The sequence below is a fragment of the Scyliorhinus torazame genome, chromosome 5 (genome assembly GCF_047496885.1).
Source record: "Scyliorhinus torazame isolate Kashiwa2021f chromosome 5, sScyTor2.1, whole genome shotgun sequence".
Taxonomy (NCBI): Eukaryota; Metazoa; Chordata; class Chondrichthyes; order Carcharhiniformes; family Scyliorhinidae; genus Scyliorhinus; species Scyliorhinus torazame.
Window position 1 is genome coordinate 157,371,534 of NC_092711.1, and position 20,628 is coordinate 157,392,161.

At 49.2% G+C, this 20,628-nt stretch overlaps 1 protein-coding gene and 1 long non-coding RNA gene across 2 annotated transcripts in view; one reads left to right on the top strand and one right to left on the bottom strand.

Annotated features, from left to right (window-relative positions):
* Positions 1-20,628, bottom strand: part of LOC140417995 (uncharacterized) — a 109,195-nt gene that overhangs the window by 83,558 nt on the left and 5,009 nt on the right. The window contains exon 2 of the mRNA XM_072501425.1: positions 18,543-19,716. Within this exon, the coding sequence (XP_072357526.1) occupies positions 18,543-19,369 (827 nt within the window). The 5' untranslated portion in view covers positions 19,370-19,716. The remainder of the gene's footprint in view (positions 1-18,542; positions 19,717-20,628) is intronic.
* LOC140420274 (uncharacterized) lies at positions 1,470-6,467 on the top strand. Its single transcript, XR_011946258.1, has 2 exons — positions 1,470-2,408; positions 4,089-6,467. It is a non-coding gene; the product is annotated as an uncharacterized lncRNA (long non-coding RNA).

Sequence of the window (20,628 nt, forward strand, 5' to 3'; positions counted from 1 at the left end):
AACCCACATGCACGGAACTGAACTATCACTGCAATATTCCCTCAGTTGCTAACTGAATTATCGCCCGATATTCCCTCAATTCTCGTTTAACCCTCAGCTGTACCTACATCGACTGAAATTAAGTTTTCTAATCCGCCAGACTGAGCTTTGATTTCGTCGAACGATCTTACCCAACCATAGGCGAGTGACCAAACCCTCTTTGGACTACGAGGCAGAGGAAAACCGACGTGGTCCTTTATAATCTACTCACAACGTGGGCCCATTTCCCCTCCGTCCAAGGCTGGTTTAATTCTGATTTTGCGAATAGTCGGGAATTCGCTCTTGTAATCCCACTCCCGACACCAAATGACGATATTGAGTTCTTTCTGCCCTCAGTCTGGTCTTAGTCAAACCCTGAGTTGGATTGTAGGTATTGATTTATTTTATTTCAAATAGCTTGCAAGCTTCACTCACTCTGATAAAAAGGCAGGAGGCTACATGTCTCTTGAAACTTCCAGAGCGAGTGAGACAAAGGGAGCACAGCATCTGGTTTCACACACATGGATTCAGCATCAAGTTTAACATACCCACGCCCAAATAAGGCAAGATGGCAATTGCAAATCTCCCATAGGCTTTCCCCACATTCCTTAACCTGGCCTGAGGCCCCTTTTCCCAGTATCCCCTGCAACAAAGAAATGATCCTAGTGGCTGCCCATCCCCCTCTTCATGCTTTGCAAAATCCCAATTACAGGCAATTACAGACTGCTACCCATTTTTTCCAGCCTAAGCTAGAGATGTTTAAAAGTCCGCTAACCTAACTCCTTATTCTACTGTAGTAAGATTTTACTCCTAACGTGGCCTAACTACCCATCATGCCTTTCTGTTCATTTCCTCACTGGCATACTCATTTAGGTTGGCCACTGAGTTCTTGAATATGGACCAGTCCAGTGATTCCAAGCAGTCGCGTAGGAATGCTTCCTTTGCCGTGGATCAGCATTGTACGACCTTCTTAACTGGATTATCCCGCTTAAGTTTCTGCTTGTATGCTGGGAGAAGGAGCACCGTCTTGTGGCCCGATCTTCCGAAGTACGATCAGGGGATGGATCAGTAGGCTCCTTTGATGTTTGTGTAGAAATGGTTAAGGATGTCGGGGCCCCTGTTGGGACAGGAGATGTGTTGCTGGACTTTTGGCAGTACACTCTTGAGGTTGGCCTGGTTGAAGTCCCCGGAGACGATGAACAGGCCTCCGGGTATTCTGTTTCATTGTTATTTATTGCTGTGTTCAATTCATCTAGCACCTTCTTCACTTCCACCTGGGGTGGGATGTAGACTGCCGTGATGATGGCAGAAGAGAATTCCCATGGAAGACGGTAAGGGCAGCAATACACAGTCAGGTATTCCAGGTCTGGGGAGCAGTAGTTTGCCACGGCCGCCACATCCGAGCACCAGGAGAAGTTGAGGCAACAAGCTCCTCCAGACCCAGAGTCCTCAACCGCTCCTATAACAAACGCTTCATTCCATGACTTATTCCTTTGAACCTCTTCTGGACCCCCTCCAAAGCCAGCACATCCTTCCTTAGGTACGGAGCCCAAAACTGCTCACAATATTCCAAATGGGGTCTGACCAGAGCCATAAATATGTCCCAGAAGTACATCCCCAATTTTGAATTCTGGCCCTCTCGACATAGATGCCAACATTGCATTTGCCTTCCTAACTGCAGCCTGAACCTGCACGTTAAAATTAAGAGATCCCTCTGTAACACTGAGTATTGCAATCTCTTCATTTAAATAGGATACTGCTTCTCTATTCCTCCTGCCAAAGTGACCATGTTCATATTTTCCCACATTACACTCTATTTGCAACTTTTTACCCACTCACTTAACATGTCTGTGCCTTTTTGGAGACTCCCTACAACCTATTGACAATTTACAAAATACCACAAACAGCAATGTGACGATGACCAGATGAAGACATGGAATATTTTGTATTCACTGAAGCAACAAATGGGATTCCGGTATCACACCTCAGTTGGAATTCTGCCACCACTGCAATTCACTTTTCCCACTAGCAACCCACCCCTGCCCATAGCTTTCCCAGGGCCTGCTGTGACTTCAATGGGAAATCCCATTGACAAGCAGCGGGAGTATAAGATCGCACTGCCAGCAAATGGGAAGCCATCGAGAAGCGCACGGATGGGGAACCGGAGAATACTGCCCCTCATTAAAAATGGCACCTCCAACAGAGCAGCACTCCCTCAGCACTGCACAAGAGAGCTGCCATGCATTTTGTTCTCCAGTCCTGAATGAGGACATGAGCCCAGAACCTTTCAATTCAGAGGCAAGAGTGTTACCCACTGAGCCCTGACTGACAGTGAGGTTGAAGAGGACCGGGAGGAGGATGTGAGGAGCTTCAAAAGCATCACAAACCAGGTGGGCCGAATGGCATGTTTCTTCCATGTCCATTCTTATGTAATTTCAATCAGTGGATTGTTATAGACCGGATTTGTTGATTTCACACCAAGGATTTGTTTGGCTGCAATGCTGAAAGTGAACTATTGTATTGCAAAATAATTTCAGCTGAGAGACCCTTAATAACTGAGGAGAGATCACAAAAAACACATCATAGAATTTACAGTGCAGAAGGAGGCCATTCGGCCCATCGAGTCTGCACCGGCCCTTACAAGAGCAACCCACTCAAGCCCATGTAGCTACCATTTCCCAGCAACCCCCACTTAACCTTTTTGGACACTAAGGGCAATTTAGCTTGGCCAATCCACCTAACCCGCATATCTTTGGACTGTGGGAGGAAACCGGAGCACCCGGTGGAAGCCCACGCACACACTGGGAGAACATGCAGACTCCGCACAGACAGTGACCCAGCCGGGAATCGAACCTGGGACCCTGGAGCTGTGAAGCAACTGTGCTAACCACTATGCTACCGTGCTGCCCAAAGATACACTGATAACCCAGCAAATCAGCAGTCCAACTGATCCCACATCAAGGACATGACACAGGTTGTTCAATCCAAATCTGGTTCATTTGACCTAAATCCAGAACCTTAAATTCCAGCCCAGTTACAGGGGGCTCTAACATCAGTGACAATATGCTCCAATCTTCAGAATAAATATGGTTTGGTCCTGAACAGCAGCAATATCAGCAGAATCATTGTCCCTCTCAAACGATAAGTCTCTGTCCCCTGCACACTCCCTCTTCCCTCTTGATGGTAACACTAATTCATCCCACTATACTGCTCCCGCTTTCCCCCAAGTTATCCTCCCCTGAAGGGGCTGATTCTCGAGTTCAGTTTCACACTCACCTATTGCCCTCCCCAATATGTCACCTGAAGTTAACACTGTTTTGCTCAGGGGGAGATCCCAATCAAATCCAGTGACTATGCACATGTACTATGTGTCAGGTGGAGTTACCGCGCCCCCACTCCTCCACTTTTCATCCCAGTCCCAGGAGTTTGGTGACAGCTCCGGATGATTAATGGCGGCCGGGGCACCCACAACCCCCCGCGCTGGGGAAACCGTTCTGTCCGCCGCACGGGCGGGTGGCCTGGGTGAGCGCATGTCCAACGGCAGGGAAGGATGCGCATGTGCAGTACAAAGCCCATCCCCTGACCTTCCTGCTGGGGTGTTAACCAATAGGAAGAGTTACAAGACCGGAAGGATTCTGCCCCTCCAATCAGAGCGCGGGCTTTGTGTGACTAAAGAATGAGTTTCACACAGACTGGAACGTCCTCCCGTCTCCAACATCTGTGAGTAAAACACTTTTTCAATTGGTGACTTGCAGCAACTGAAGAGAACAGAAGTCTATATAGTAACACATTTTTCGTCCAGTAATATAGACGTATATCTGTCTGGCAGCTGCATGAAGATTTTCAGGTCTCTGTCCAGGATAGGAAGCAGTGGGCAGGGATCTGTCAATCAGCACCTTCAGGAGAATTGGGAGGGTGAATATTAGATACAGCAGAGGGAAAGTGTGTGGGATGGAGATTTAGAGCTTTGAGGACTGAGAGAGAAAAGGATGTTCTATGGAAACTAGAATGGTCTGTTCTGAATTTCTATTCACAATTGATAGTGATAGCTTTGTAAACTTATTTTACAGGATATCAGAAGAGGAGAATTTGCAGACAGAAACTCAAATGAATTGTCACTTCAAGAGTCTCTCCATTAATCGGGGTCTGAATATCATTGGCCTTTGAATCTAGAAGGAGACATGTTTCTCTATCTTGTCTGCTTCAAAAGATTTAAAACATCAGTGTGACTGGAAAAGCACCAAGACACACACATACCCGAATGAGAGTGTTCCAGTGCACAGACTGTGGAAAGAGCTTTAACCGGTTACACAGATTGAAAACACGTTGCATCATTTACAACGGGGAGAGAATGTACCAGTGCTCTGTGTGCACATGATCGTCAAACTTGGAGAAACACAAGAACACCGCATCACGGAAAAACCATGGAAATGTGGGGACTGTGGAAAGGGATTCAGAGCGCAGTACGAGCTGGAAAGGCATAGACTCAGTCACACTGGAGAGATGCCATTCATCTGTTGTGAGTGTGGGAATGGATTCACTCGGTTAGCCCACCTGCAGACACATCAGAGAGTACACACCAGGGAGAGGCCATTCACCTGCTCTCAGTGTGGGATGGGATTCGCTCAGTTATCTCACCTGCTGCAGCACCATGTAACTCACACCAATGAGAGACCCTTTAAATGCTCTGACTGTGGGAGTAGTTTCAAAAGCTCTCGTGTACTGATGATCCACCAGCGCATTCACACTGAGGAGAGACTGTTCAGCTGCTCTCACTGCACAAAGAGGTTCAGAACATCATCCGACTTGATGAGCCACCAGTGAGTTCACACCGGGGAGAGGCCGTGCACCTGTCCTGACTGTGGGAAGAGATTCAGTGATTCATCTGCCCTGTTAATACACCAGCGAGTCCACACTGGAAAGAGGCCATTCACCTGCTCTGAGTGTGGGAAAGGATTCACTCAGTCATGCAACCTGCTGAGACACCAACAAATTCACAAGTGATGGCAGGGGTTAGATGCTGCTGTTAATCACATCCAGGACTGAATCATGTTCTTTCTGACACTTGGTGAAGTGGGAGGGTCGGAGGGTTTCTTTCTGCTGGACTGGCCAGTCTCACGACTCTGCTTCTAGTGGGCTGATGCTCTTTGAGCCTGGGAGAGCACATTTCCACTGAAATGATCCACAAAAGTTGATGAAGGACTTTTATTTTATCCTGGATAGCAAATAATGTTTTTCCTACCACTACAAGTAGATCTAAAATAAATACATTTGTCTCTGCTCCATTGAGTCTACAGCACAGGGCCAGGCCAGACGGCCCAATTGGTCTCTGTCAGTATTTATGCTCCAAATGAGCCTCCACCCACCCCTCTTCATCTCCCTCCATCAGCATCTCCTTCTATTCCTTTCTCCCTCATGTATGTATCTACCTTCCCCGTCAATGTATTAATACTGTTCACCTCAACCACTCACTGTGGGAGTGAGTTCCACATTCTCACCACTCGCTGGGTAAAGAGGTTTCTCATGAAATCCCTATTGGATTATTGAACCCCTTCATAATCTTAAAGACTTCCATCCCGTCACCTTTTAGTCTTTCCTGAGGGTGAAATGTTCTCAGTTCTTGTATTAATCTTGTGAATCTTTGTTGCACCTTCTCCAGTGCCTCGATTTCCTTTTTCTAAATGGCGATCACAAATATCGACAGTGCTCCCAGTGTAGTCTAACCCTGGTTCTAAACAAGTTGAACATAACCTCCCTGCTTTTCAATTCTATCCTTCCAGAATGGAATCCTATATATGGGCTCCACACCTTAGGAAAGATGTGACATTCTCAGAGAGGATGCAGAGGAGATTTATGAGAATGGACCAGGGATGAGGGACTTCAGTTAGTTAGAGAGACTGGAGCAGCTGAAATTGTTAGTTGAGAGTCATGAGGGCACAGAAGGAGACCATACAGCCCATCGATTCCCTGTTGGCTCTGGAGCAAACCAGTCAGTCCCAGTGCCCTGTTCTAACCCTGTAGCCCTGCAATTTAGTTCCCTTAAATATCAATCCAATTTCTGTTTAAAATCCTCCATTGTCTTCATTTCCACCCACCTCACAGGCAGCGAGTTCCAGATCATTACCATTCGCTGCATTACAATATTCTCCCTCACGTGTCTCCCCCCCACATCTCTTAACCAAATCCTGAAATATGTTATCCCCTTCATCCTTGTCCCACCAGCTAATGGGAACAACTTTTCTTTATCCATCTTACCTAAACCTGTCATAGTCTTGACCACCTCTATCAAATCTCCCCTCGACCTCCTTTGCTCCAAGGTGAACAATCCCAAGCTGACATGAACAAACAAACAGAATATGTTAATACCTGGGATCAGATGGGAATGTATAATTTCTGTTTGAAAGATACTGGGAATATTGTCCTGGACAATAAATGATTGGAATACTTTACCTTGGGTTTGGTTGAATGGAATATATCAATCTGGTATCCTCCGACGTTCTAGTGAAAGAATGTTCTAATGTGTAGACGAGATGAATAAATTGATCACTTTCTCTTGGAAATATTTACATCCTGGCCCATGAAATTTGTTTCAAAGAAATCCACATTTGAAAGCCTGGCCATAACATGAAATATCAGGATCATAACAGGGGAGATAAGAAAGACAGACATTCACTTTGATATTTTCATCAGCGCATCTGAGAGTTAAGAATATGTGACATGATTTTGGGATACCGGTGTGGGTGTGCCGATGTGATTTGTTACATGTGAAAAATAACAAGCCTAAATTCATGGTGAAATGGACTGAAGACCGGGTCCCAAACACACACAGCTACTGGAGACACAGCAGGAGATGAAATGGTTAATGTGGCCAGGGGATTGAGACACTATTGTGACATCATCAAGACATTGACACACTCCAGAGAGAAACCGACTTTAAAACAATCAGAATAGAATTAAACACACTGGACACGGGCAAAGTGGGAGTGAAATTAAAGCGATAATGGGACAATGAAGGGCTTGGGAGAAATAATACTGAGTAAGAACTGTCCACAAAGAGAGAGCTGGAGAATCTTTTCCATCCATGCTTGACCTGTTCCTTGAAGCATCTGTCCTAATGTACCAGGAACCGAGAACTCACGGCGCTCCTTCAGGAGAAGAGAAGATGGAGTAGATGTTACCCCAGGCGGAGCCAGAACAGAAATGGAAAATAATGAATGGACATTGAGTAAGGGGTCAGAAAGACTCCCCGCCCCCGTCCCCCCCCCCATCCTCTAGGTGTGGACTGTAAGATTCCTAGGGGACTCCCTACTTCAGGTTTTCTTGCTAATTAGCGAACATTAAATTAAATTCTGTGGATTTATTTTGAATTTGATTGTTACACTTCTCCTGTTTTTATTCCTGTTGTGATTACGCTCTGGGTAAGGATGGTTGACAGGTGACAGGATGGGAAATTGTGGTTTGGGTCTTCACTGACCAAATGTTTTATTGATCTGAAATGTGTAAAAGGGACCAAACTTCAGCAGAAATCAAGCAGAGCTGAGAACAGACAACTTGCAGTGTGGGAACAGGACGATAAACAACTCCCAGAGGACAGAGAAAACAAGAGAGCCTGGAATCCTAGACCACACCCTGGGTGTCAAGGCCACCATGTTTTCACTGCTTGGCATGGGAATGCTGACTCCCTGTACCGGGGACGGATCGTGAGGAAGCCAATTGTTTGAGAGTTTGACATGGCTTGGGCGGGTACAGATGTTTCAATGACAGGCTTTTTAATTGGTCCATGTGTAAGGAATCTTTTTTAAATCCTTGTCTGATCCATGTGTCCCTTTTTAATACTGTCTTGCGGTTGCTGCACCATTGCAGATTCTGGGTTTGACCTACAGACTTTGGAAACCCCCAGCTGCAAGTTGTTAGTTGAACTGGCCAAAGGGATTCCCCTCTGTGCTGTGTGGTAGGGTCCCGTGATGTCATTTTGATTGACTTGGCTAGCAGTCAATCAGTTCAGATTTACCCCATTCTTCATTGTGATTGGCGGAACCCTTCAGAAACTTCTGAAGGGAAGTCCAGAAGACGCAATCTCCATTTTATTTCACTTCTATTTAGACCTAGAAGGCAGCACACAGCAAGTCTGGACTCTCCCTATTACCTCTTTACCTGGCGATTTAAAATGCTTCCAGCCAGCCTGTGACAGTTCCAATGGCAGCTAAAGCAGATCTCTCTCAGCTGAGGACTTGTGACCAAATACCTTCCTCTTTCTGCACAACCTGGCAGCTGTTGCCAAATTGTCATCTCTGTTCTGATTAGGCAACTGTGAGGCCAGAGCTCTGAGTTTTCTCTCACCTGTTGGACTCCTCCTGAAGGTTCAGGATAAAGAGAGGGGCCATTGAAAATCCATTTAAAACTCTCATGTTGAGAACCTCAGTGAGGTTGGTCGTCTGTATGGTGGTCCATCAATGACCCTGACTCCACCACTCCCTGGTGAAGAGAGATTCACAGACCCATAGACCTCAGGGGAAAGAAATATCCTCATCTGCGTCTTCAATGGGAAATCCTTTTTATTTTGCCACAAGGGGAAATATCCTCTCCACATTCTCTCTGTCCGTTCCACTCAGAATTTCACTTGTTTCAATAAGATCATCTCTCATTCTTCTAAACTGCAAGAGATACAGTCCCAACTTGTCAAACCTTTCCTCAGAGGATAACTCCCTCATTCCAGGAATCCGGGGAACCAACCTCCTCTGAACTGCTTCTAATGCAATTATCTCATTTCTGAAATAAGGAGACCCAAACTGTACACAGTGCTCCAAATATAGTCTCACCAAGGCCCTGTGCAACTGCAGCAAAATATCCCTACATTTATATTCCAGTCTCATTGCAACAAACAACAATATTCCATTTACCTTCCTAATCACCTGCTTTACCTGCAAACTAACTTCTTGAGGTTCCTGTATCAGGACGTCCAGATCCCTCTGTACCTCACAGTTCTGCAATCTCTCTCCAATTAAATAATGTTCTGTTTTATTTAACCCTTTTTGCCAAAGTGGACAAGTTCACATTTTCCCACGTTATGCTCCGTCTGTCAATGTGTTCCCACTCACTTAATCTGTTTGTTGTCCTTTGCAGACTCCTTAAATCCACTTCACAAATTACTTTCCTACCTGTCTTTGTGTCATCATCAAATTTAGCTGCCATACATTCAATCCCAGCATCCAACTCATTAATGTGGACTGTAAATAGTTGAGGGCCCAGCACTGATCCTTGTGACACTCAACTTGTCACATCTTACCAACCCAAACGGAACCCATTTATACCCCCTCTCTGCTTAGTGTTAGCTAACCAACCTTCTATTCATGCTGATATGTTGCTCCGCACATCCCCGTCCCACCACCATGAGCTCTTATTATGTGTAATAACCTTTGATGTGGCACCCTGGGGAATTCCTTCTGGAAACCTAGATAAACCACATCAACAGGTTCCCCTTTATTGACATCCCATGTTATTTCCTGAAAAAGACTCGATAAATTAGACAATCCTGATTGACTCTCTGAACCATATTTTCAAACATTGTGTCAAAAGAAAAAGAAAATCTCCTCTCCCCCTCTGGCTCCTTTACCAATTAGCTTAAGAGAGACTCACCTTCAGTTAAAGAGCCTGTCAACCTCTTTCATCCACTTTCCCTGAATTGAATGAATTTAAGCAGAAAAATACCAACAAAAATCAAATATTTTCAATGAAACAAGTTTATGAATGAAATAGAACATGGTTTTATTAAAAAATATCAGAACATTACTTACGGATCAAAGACAACCAGAGTAAAAGAGTAACCACGAAAGGATGTTCACAATATTCGGGACCCAAATGTTTCTCTTTGGTTCCTCTGTCGCCTATTCCCGTGACTCCCCACTTTGAACACAGGAGCACAAAACCCCGGGTTCAAGACACCATCAGCCCTGATCATCCCCATCCCTTGATTTCCCAATCAGTCCTTTATTAGTGTGACACCCATGGCAGATTCCCAACTGGGGCACAGGCCCTGTTATTCTCAGCTGAATTCAGCCCTCAGCTCAGTTGCCTCGCTGTCATTGACACAATCAATAACGAGACAGAAAGGTGCCCGAGGCTCAAATAGGAAGAGAAAACTTGTGGATTAGAATCTCTGTAAAGATCAGTAACTTCAAAACAAAAATCAAATCCCCAGTCAACAAATTAAAGGATCACATGACAGGACATAAGGTTTTATAACTTTTACTGCAACAAACAAACTAGAAGCAACATTAACTAAACATTATTTTTGTCGGAAACCAACACTGTAAAGGTATCAGTCCAAAGTGATTATTCATTCCCGAGGGTTCAGTTCTTTTATTTTCCCAATCTGGCAGCCATTAACTGTAGAACTGTCTTTCACAGTGAAAGATTGGCGAGCTACCAGTAAACTGAGACTAAGCATGAATAGTTCATTTTCTGGTTGGCAAGATGTAACGAGTGGTGTGTCACAGGGATCAGTGCTGGGGCGTCAATCTTCTACAATTTATATCAATGACTTGGATGATGGGACTGGAGATATGGTTGTTAAGTTTGCTGATGATGCAGGCAAAAAGGAAAAGGAGGTGGTGTTGCACTGATAATAAGGTACATTAATAAGGGAGGATCTCAGATCAGGAACACAAAATGTGGAATCTGTTTGGGTGGAGTTAAGAAACAGCATGGGACGGGTTTGGTGCCAGAGGCACAGTGCTGCCTATTTACCCTGGCCACCCTGAGGAGGTTGTACAGTTTTTTACAGCACTGTTGGGCCTGTCCGGACGGTGTTGCTCACGGAGATTACTGCCTCTGTCACCTGCGCCAAGGCGCGGCGAACGGAGGCAGCTGGTAGCCTCCTTCCCGGGCTGCGGTACACGGTTGCCTGCCTCTCCTCCATGGTGTCCAGCAAGGTCTCAAGCTCGGTGTCCATAAAGCGGGCTGCCACTCTCCTCATTGCCATCTTGTTGGCTGGGATGGTGTGTATGTGGAGTGAAGTGTGTTTATGCAGCTTGTCAGCCTCCTGAGTGTCAATCGTGAATCCGGCAAATCCCAGACCATTTCTCATTGGAATGGATTGTGTTCCATGTGGTGCCGGTCCTGGCCCCTCAACAGTCGTTGAATGGGACCAGGTGCGGCATCAGTTTTGATATCGTAGAACTCGCGAATCCTGCCCCGGCATCAACGCTCAGTCTCAGGAGTGGAGAATTCGACTTCCGGGTGTGGCTATGCAGAGCTAGGTCGCATATTCGGTAGCTCCCGCTTGGATCGGACTTTTGGGCTCTTTTGCAGGGCCCCCACGGCATTTGTTTGACATTTCCCGGTGTGGCAAGAAGACTGCAGCATTCCCCTGATAGTGTCCCCCAGGAATGTTATGTCTTTTGGCTACCAGACCCGGCAGAAACAGTAAAAGATTTGGCTTTGGCTGCAGGTTGAGACAAAAGCCTCTTCCAGCATGCAGGCGGGGGAAGGGCAAGCTTAAAGCTGCAATCTGACTTGACTCTATCAAAGGTGAATTCTAGCAGCAGAGGGAACAACTGTGAAAAGATCTACCAAGGCCATTGAAGAAGCAGGGACGAGGCTTCCGGTGGCAGCCATGGAGGAGTAGGTCGTGCATTCGGCAGCTCCCGTCTGGAACTGACTCTCAGACCTTTTTCAGGAGTTTCCATAGACTTTTTAAACGGACCAGAAGTGTAACGGCCAAAGGAGCGGCACTGGAGCAACGGGAGAAGCGAGGGAAAGAAAACAAAATGGCGGCGGCCAGGAACAAAGGGGAGCTGCAGGAGTTCATCAAGCGCTGCTTTGAGGAGCAGCGCGAGGAGATGCGCAAGGAGATGTTGGCGCCTATGCTTTCGGCAATTGAAGGACTCGGGATCACCCAGAAGGTCCACGAAGCTAAGATCCAGGAGGTACAGAAAAGAGTCAGTCAGAACGAGGACGAGCTTGTGGGCCTGGCGGTGAGAGTGGAGCAGAACGAGGCGCTACACAAGAGGTGGGCGGGAAGACCCGAAGACCTGGAGAACAGGTCGAGGAGAAAGAATCTGCGAATCCTGGGTCTCCCTGAGGGAGTGGAGGGGGCTGATGCCGGGGCACACGCGAGCACGATGCTCGAGGCGATGATGAGCACGAAGGCCCCTTCGAGGCCGCTGGAGTTGGACGGGACACATCGGGTGCTGGCGAAGAAGCCCCAGGCAAATGAGCCGCCAAGGGCGATGGTGGTGAGGTTCCACCGGTTCACGGACAGAGAGTGGGTCCTGAGATGGGCCAAGAAGGAGCGGAGCAGTAAGTGGGACAATGCAGAGATCCGAATATACCCGGACTGGAGCACGGAGGTTGCAAAGCGGAGAGCGGGTTTCAACCGGGCCAAAGCGGCGTTGTCCTGGAAAGAAGTGAAATTCGGAATGCTGCAGCCAGCGCGACTGTGGGTCACATACAAGGGCCAACACTATTACTTCGAAACGCCTGAAGAGGCGTGGACCTTTGTACGAGCCGAAAAGTTGGACTCTAACTGAGGGTCTGTGAGGGTAGGGGGGATGTTTGAGGTTTGATGTGTGATGGTTGTTGTACATAGGGGGTCAATCACGCGCAGGAAATGTTACATGGGCTGGGGGAGAGAGACAAGGCCGTGACAGGAGCTGCGCCAGAGGGGGCGGAGCGGGCTTTGGGAAGCGAGGGGTGTTTTCCCGCGCGCGGGAAGAAAGGCGGGGAGGGGAACGAAGGAATGCATATGGATTGGGAGACTCCCACGCGGGCAGGTCAATGGGACGGCGGGGGAAGCCGGGGTCAGCATGCATCAGCTGACTTACGGGAGTGACATGGGGGGAGCAAAAAAGCTAGACAGGGGTCTAGCGGGGGGGAGGGGGGGGGGGAAAAGGGTTGCTGCTGCACTGGCCAAAAGTGAATGAGACACAGAAGAGGTGGTCGGGACGGGGGTCCCCCCTCTGGAGGACTGGAGGGTGAGAGGGAGGCGTGGACACGGGACTGGCCCAGAAAAGGAGATGGCTAGTCGGCGGAGCATGGGGGGGGGGGGGGGGGGGGGGGGGGCGGGGGGGGTGAGAGCCCCTCCAATCCGGCTGATAACGTGGAATGTGAGGGGCCTAAATGGGCCGGTGAAGAGGGCTCGAGTGTTCGCACACTTAAAGGGACTGAAGGCGGATGTGGCCATGCTCCAAGAGACACATCTGAAGGTGGCGGACCAGGTCAGGTTAAGAAAGGGATGGGTAGGACAGGTATTCCACTCGGGACTGGACGTGAAGAATAGAGGGGTGGCAATATTGGTGGGAAAGCGGGTGTCATTTGAGGCCAAGATAATTGCAGCGGACAATTGAGGGCGATATGTAATGGTGAGCGGTAGGCTGCAAGGGACGTGGGTGGTGTTGGTAAACGTATACGCCCCGAACTGGGATGACGCAGGATTCATGAAGCGCATGTTGGGGCGCATTCCGGACCTGGAGATAGGAGGCCTGATAATTGGAGGGGACTTCAATACAGTGTTGGATCCAGCACTAGACAGCTCCAAATCAAGAACTGGAAAGAGGCCGGCGGCGGCCAAGGTACTTAGGGGGTTTATGGATCAGATGGGGGGAGTGGACCCATGGCGGTTTGCAAGGCCGCAGGCCAGGGAATTTTCTTTCTTCTCCCATGTACACAAAGCCTACTCCCGGATAGATTTCTTTGTTCTGGGTAGGGCGCTCATCCCGAGGGTGGAGGGGACGGAGCATTCGGCTATAGCTGTTTCGGACCATGCCCCACACTGGGTGGAACTGGAGCTTGGAGAGGAGAGGGACCAACGCCCGTTGTGGCGGCTGGATGTGGGACTGCTGGCGGACGAGGTGGTGTGTGGGAAGGTGAGGGGGTGTATCGAAAGGTACTTGGAGGCCAACGACAACGGGGAGGTGCGGGTGGGGGTGGTATGGGAGGCGTTGAAGGCGGTGATCAGGGGAGAGCTAATTTCCATTAGGGCTCATAGGGAGAAGACAGAGGGTATGGAAAGGGAGAGGTTAGTGGGGGAGATTTTGAGAGTGGACAGGAGATACGCAGAGGCCCCGGAGGAGAGATTACTTGGGGAAAGACGACGGCTCCAGGCGGAGTTTGACCTGTTGACCACAGGGAAGGCGGAGACACAGTGGAGGAAAGCGCAGGGGGCGACCTACGAGTATGGGGAAAAGGCTAGTCGGATGCTGGCACACCAGCTCCGTAAGAGGATGGTAGCGAGGGAAATAGGGGCAGTCAAAGATGGAAGGGGAGCCACGGTTCGGAGTGCGACGAAAATAAACGAGGTATTCAAGGCCTTTTATGAAGAGCTGTACAGATCCCAGCCCCCAGCGGGGGAAGAGGGGATGAGACGATTCCTAGATCAGCTGAGATTCCCGAGGGTGGAGGAGCAAGAGGTGGCTGGTTTGGGGGCACCAAATGGGTTGGAGGAGCTGAGCAAGGGTTTGGGGAGCATGCAGGCGGGGAAGGCCACGGGACCGGACGGATTCCCGGTGGAGTTCGACAGGAAGTACGCAGACCTGTTGGCCCCGCTACTGGTGAGGACCTTTAATGAGGCAAGAGAGGAGGGGACCCTGCCCCCGACAATGTCGGAAGCGACAATTTCTCTGATCCTAAAGCGGGACAAGGACCCACTGCAATGTGGATCGTACAGGCCGATCTCGCTCCTCAATGTGGATGCAAAGTTGCTGGCAAAAGTGCTGGCCACGAATATCGAGGACTGTGTCCCGGGGGTAATCCATGAGAACCAGACGGGATTTGTAAAGGGCAGGCAACTAAACACCAATGTGCGGCGGCTATTAAACGTGATAATGATGCCATCGGAGGAGGGAGAGGCGGAGATAGTGGCAGCTATGGACGAGGAGAAGGCCTTTGACCGAGTAGAGTGGGAGTACCTCTGGGAGGTGCTGCGCAGGTTTGGGTTCGGGGTAGGGTTTATCAATTGGGTTAAGCTCCTTTACAGAGCCCCGATGGCAAGTGTAGTGACAAACCGGCGGAGGTCGGCGTACTTTCGACTGTACCGAGGGACGAGGCAGGGGTGCCCCCTGTCCCCCCTGTTGTTCGCATTGGCGAGCGAACCATTGGCCATGTCATTGAGGGAGTCTAATAAATGGAAGGGGGTGGTCCGAGGGGAAGAAGAGCATCGGGTGTCACTATATGCGGATGACCTGTTGCTGTACGTAGCGGATCCAATGGAGGGGATGGTGGAGGTCATGCAGACTCTAAGGGAGTTTGGGGAGTTTTCGGGCTATAAGCTCAATGTAGGGAAGAGTGAGCTCTTTGTATTACAGGCAGGGGACCAAGAAAGAGGGATAGGGGACCTACCGCTGAGGAGGGCGGAGGGGAGCTTTCGGTATCTGGGGATCCAGATAGCCAGGAGTTGGGGGACCCTACATAAACTGAATCTGACGAGGTTGGCGGAGAAAATGGAGGAGGAATTCAAAAGATGGGACATGTTACCGCTCTCGCTGGCGGGTAGAGTGCAGTCGGTCAAAATGGTGGTCCTTCCGAGGTTTCTGTTTGTATTTCAGTGCCTTCCCATCGTGATCACCAAGGCCTTTTTTAAGAGAGTAGGCAGGAGTATTATGGGGTTTGTGTGGGCGAATAAGACCCCAAGAGTAAGGAGGGGGTTCCTGGAATGCAGTACGGACCGAGGAGGGTTGGCGCTGCCAAATCTGGGGAGCTACTACTGGGCAGCAAATGTGGCGATGATCCGCGAGTGGGTTATGGAGGGAGAGGGGGCGGCATGGAAGAGGATGGAGATGACGTCCTGTAAAGGAACGAGCCTGGGGGCGTTGGTGACGGCACCGCTGCCGCTCTCGCCGACAAAGTATACCACGAGCCCGGTGGTGGCGGCAACGCTAAGGATCTGGGGCCAGTGGAGACGGCACCGGGGTGCAATGGGAGCATCGGTGTGGTCCCCGAGCATGGGTAACCACCGGTTTGTCCCGGGGAAGATGGACGGGGGGTTCCAGAGCTGGCATCGGACGGGGATTGGAAGAATGGGGGACCTGTTCATCGACGGGACGTTTGCGAGCCTAGGGGCACTAGAGGAGAAGTTTGAGTTACCCCCGGGAAATGCCTTTAGATATATGCAGGTGAGGGCTTTTGTGAGGCAACAGGTGAGGGAATTCCCGTTGCTCCCGGCACAAGAAGTTCAAGATAGGGTGATCTCCGGTGTATGGGTCGGGGAGGGCAAGGTGTTGGAAATACACCAGCAGTTGAAAGAAGAGGGGGAAGCGCTGGTAGAAGAGTTGAAGGGTAAATGGGAGGAGGAGCTGGGGGGGGGGGGGGAGATCGAGGAAGGTCTGTGGGCTGATGCCCTAGGTAGGGTTAATTCCTCTTCCTCGTGTGCCAGGCTCAGCCTGATACAATTTAAGGTGGTCCACAGAGCGCACTTGACGGGGGCGAGGTTGAGTAGGTTCTTTGGGGTAGAGGACAGATGTGGAAGGTGCTCAGGGAGCCCGGCGAACCATGTCCATATGTTTTGGTCATGCCCGGCACTGGAGGGGTTCTGGAGAGGAGTGGCAGGAGCAATATCTCAGGTGGTGAAAGTCCGGGTCAAGCCAAGCTGGGGGCGAGCAATATTCGGAGTAGTGGACGAACCGGGAGTGCAGGAGGCGAAAGAGGCTGGCATTCTGGCCTTTGCGTCCCTAGTAACCCAGCGAAGGATCTTGCTAATGTGGAAGGAGGCGAAGCCCCCCAGCCTGGAGGCCTGGATTAATGATATGGCTGGGTTCATAAAGTTGGAGGATTAAGTTCGCCTTGCGAGGGTCTGCGCAGGGGTTCTACAGGCGGTGGCAACCGTTCCTAGACTATCTCGCGGAGCGTTAGAGGAAGGTTGGTCAGCAGCAGCAACCTTGGGGGGGGGGGGGGGGGGGAAAGAGGGGGGACTGCCTGGGAGAGTGGATGAGCAAGAGATAACTTGAAGGGTTGGGGAAACTGGCACGTATGGGTGAGGGCCAGTGTACAAAGCTGTGTAAATATATAATTTTGCTATGTATATATCTTGCTCTGCGCGATTTCTCGTTTTTTTGTGTGTTCCCGGGGGGGGGGGGGGGTATTGTTTGTAAGGGAGAAAAATTGTGTTAAAAAACTTTAATAAATATATATTTTTTTAAAAAGATATTGAGTTCTTTCTGCCCTCAGTCTGGTCTCAGTCAAACGCTGAGTCGGGATCGTAGGTATTGATTTATTTTATTTCAAATAGCTTGCAAGCTCGATTCACTCTGATAACAGCAGGACCAACACTGTTCCTGAGATCCCCAGAGCAAGTGAACAAAAGGGAGCACAGCATCTGGTTTCAGCCTCAAGTTTCACATACCCACGACCAAATAAGTTAATGGTAACAAATGCAAGATTCTCATAGGTCTTTCTCACACATTCCTTGACCTGGCCATATAACCAGATCTTCACAATTACTGATCCCGATAGGCCCACAATACATTCCTCAGCCCTGGGGCCCCTTTCACCCAGCATCCTTTGCACAAAGAACCGGTCCTAATAGCTACCCATCCCCCTCTTCCTGCCTTGAATCCCACTTGCAGGCTGTGCATTAAGATTTTACTCCTAACTTAGCCTAACTACCCATCATGCCTTTCTGTTCATTTCCGCATCCCTTTGAGAGAGAGAGAGCTTACTGGTGATGACTTAACTTGAGGGTCACCACACTTCAGGTGAGGGGAAATGTTGAGAAGGCAGGGCCTTCATGGATAACCTCTCTGTACGGGAATTGAACCCATGCTGTTGGCGTCGCTCCTCATCATGAACCAGCCAACTGAACTAACTGACCACCTGGTAAATAGTATTTCCTTTACTATTAGCTATTCCCTGTTTCCCATCAGTTTCCCAATCCACCTCAAACAACTTGCCCCTCATACCCTCATAGTTTTCTTCTGTGAGGAACACCCAAATAAATTAAACAGAAAAATATATAACCACCACAGCCCATCTCCACAGCAAGGTGGCGTGCTTTGGGGGTTCCAAACAGAAATGGGAACTAAATATCGTCAAACTTACAAACACGCTTTCAGTCTGTGATAGAACAAAGAAAAGTACTGCACAGGAAAAGGCCCTTCGGCCCTCCAAGTCTGTGCCGACCATGCTGCCCCTCTAAACTAAAATCTTCTCCACAATTCCATGCGAAATTTAGAACCAGGCAATTGCAACAAATCTCAAAGAGCATCAGCCCACTGGAGACAACGTCGTGAGACCGGCCAGTCCAGTAGAAAGAAACTGTCTGACCATCCCCATTGACCAACTGTCAGAATGAATAAAATGCAGTCCTGGATGTAATTGAGAGCAGAAACAATAACAGAATCCAACCCCTGTAATCAATTGTGAACTTGTTGGTATCTCAGCAGGTGCGATGAATCACAGAATTCCTTCCCAGGCTGAGAGCACGAGTGGCCTCTATCGAGTGTGAAGTCGTTGGTGTGTCCGCAGGCTGGATGAGTGAATAAATCCGTTCCCACACAGAGCAGGTGAATGGCCTCTCCCTAATCTTAACTCACTGATGTGAGTGCAGGTGCGATAATTGACTGAATCCTTTCCCACAGTCAGAGCAGGTGAACGGCTTCTCCCCAGTGTGAACTTGCTGATGTGACGGTAGGTCAGTCGAAACACGGAATGCCTTCCTACACTGAGGGCAGGTGCATGGCCTCTCCCCAGTGTGAACGCGCTCATGTGACTGCAGGTTGTCTAACCGAGTGAATCTCTTCCCACACTGAGAGCAGGTGTATGGCCTCTCCCCAGTGTGAACTCGCTGGTGTTTCTTCAGTATGGATAGCTCAGTAAATCCCTTCCTACATGCAGAGCAGGTGAATGGCCTCTCTCCAGTGTGAACTCGGTGGTGTTTCACTAGTTCGGATGAAACACGGAATCCCTTCCCACATTGAGAGCAGGTGAACGGCCTCTCCCCAGTGTGAACTCGTTGATGTTTCCGCAGGCTGGATAACTCAGTGAATCCCTTCCCACACTGAGAACAGGCGAACGGCCTCTCCCCAGTGTGAACTCGCTGATGTTTCTTCAGGCTGGATAACTCAGTGAATCCCTTCCCACACTGAGAGCAGGTGAACGGTCGCTCCCCAGTGTGAATTCGCTGATGTTTCCGCAGGCTGGATGAATCACTGAATCCCTTCCCACATTGAGAGCAGGTGAATGGCCTCTCGCCGGTGTGAATTCGCTGGTGTGTCCGCAGGTTGGATAACACAGCAAATCCCTTTCCACACACACAGCAAGTGAATGGCCTCTCCCCCGTGTGAATGCGTCGATGAACTTCCAACTCAGATGGGCATCTGAATCCTTTCCCACAGTCCCCACATTTCCACGGTTTCTCCATGTGTCTCTTTGTGTCTCTCCAGGTCAGGCAGTCAGTCTTTTTCACACCCAGAACATGTGTATGGTCCCACCCCGCTGTGAATGGTGTGACTTTTTTTCAGGCTATGTAACTGGCTAAAGCTCTTTCCATAGTCAGTGCTCTGGAACACTCTCACTCGGGTGTGTGTGTCTCGGTGCTTTTCCAGTCGCACTGATGGTTAAAATATTTTGAAGCCGACAGATTGTCAAACATTTCTCCTTCTAAATTCAAAGGCCGATGATATTCAGGTCCCAAGGAATAGAGTGACTCCGTCACATCAAGAGGTTACGTTTGAGATTTCTGTCTGTAATTCCTCCTCTTCTAATATCCTATAAAAGGAGTTTACAAAATGAGTTTACATAAGTGCAGGATAGAAATTCTGAATCGACAACTCTCGTTTCTACGGAACATTTTTTCCTCTCTCATTTCCCAATACCGAGTCTCCAAAAACTACGCCATACGTCGTCTTCAGGGAGCGGATTCGGAGGGGTGGAATATCAGAGCTGTGAGCATTGAGAAAGAGACCATTCTTTTACCTCAATAAATAAATGTGTCAAACTGAGGGAGCAAAGGATGTCAATGTCTTTAAGAGAGAGAGAGAGACCTGGACCAAGCTTTGCAGAGTCTGCACCCTCCCTGGATTCACTTACTTTCCTTTCAGTTGCTGCAAGTGACCAATTTTAGCCCAGCATGAAAAAAGAAATGGAAAGGGGAGAAAAGAAAGTGTTTTACTCACAGATGTTGGAGACAGGAGGTGTGAAGCTCAAGCTCATTCAGAGTGAGGAGCAGCAGCTTTGCTGGGCAGGAATGAGCAGGTTAACAAGCTCAATTTCCAAAGTCTGCAGGCAGACAATGAGGGAACTCTAATTGACTGGCGGAGACGAGGCCTTCCGGTCCTCCCAGTTTGCCATTGGTCAATACCCCTGCATGAGGGTCAAGGGGGCGGGTCCCCGGCACATGCGCACCTACCCCGTCCCTTGAACATGCGCAGTCCCGGACCTGGGTTGAGGTCACCGAGCGGCTTCAGCCGGTTGCCTGGAATCCGTGTCTGGAGGAGGTGTCGGGGGAGGGGGAACAACGGGGACGGGACTGCGCACTGGAACCCGCAGACGTCACCGTGGAGCAGAATGATTTGGTATTGGTTGATTTAGGCAGGGCTCCATTGTGACGTCACAATTCGGAGGTTGGACAATGAGTTTCAGACTAAAACTTCCTCCTCATCTGGGAGCTCAGTGTTTCCC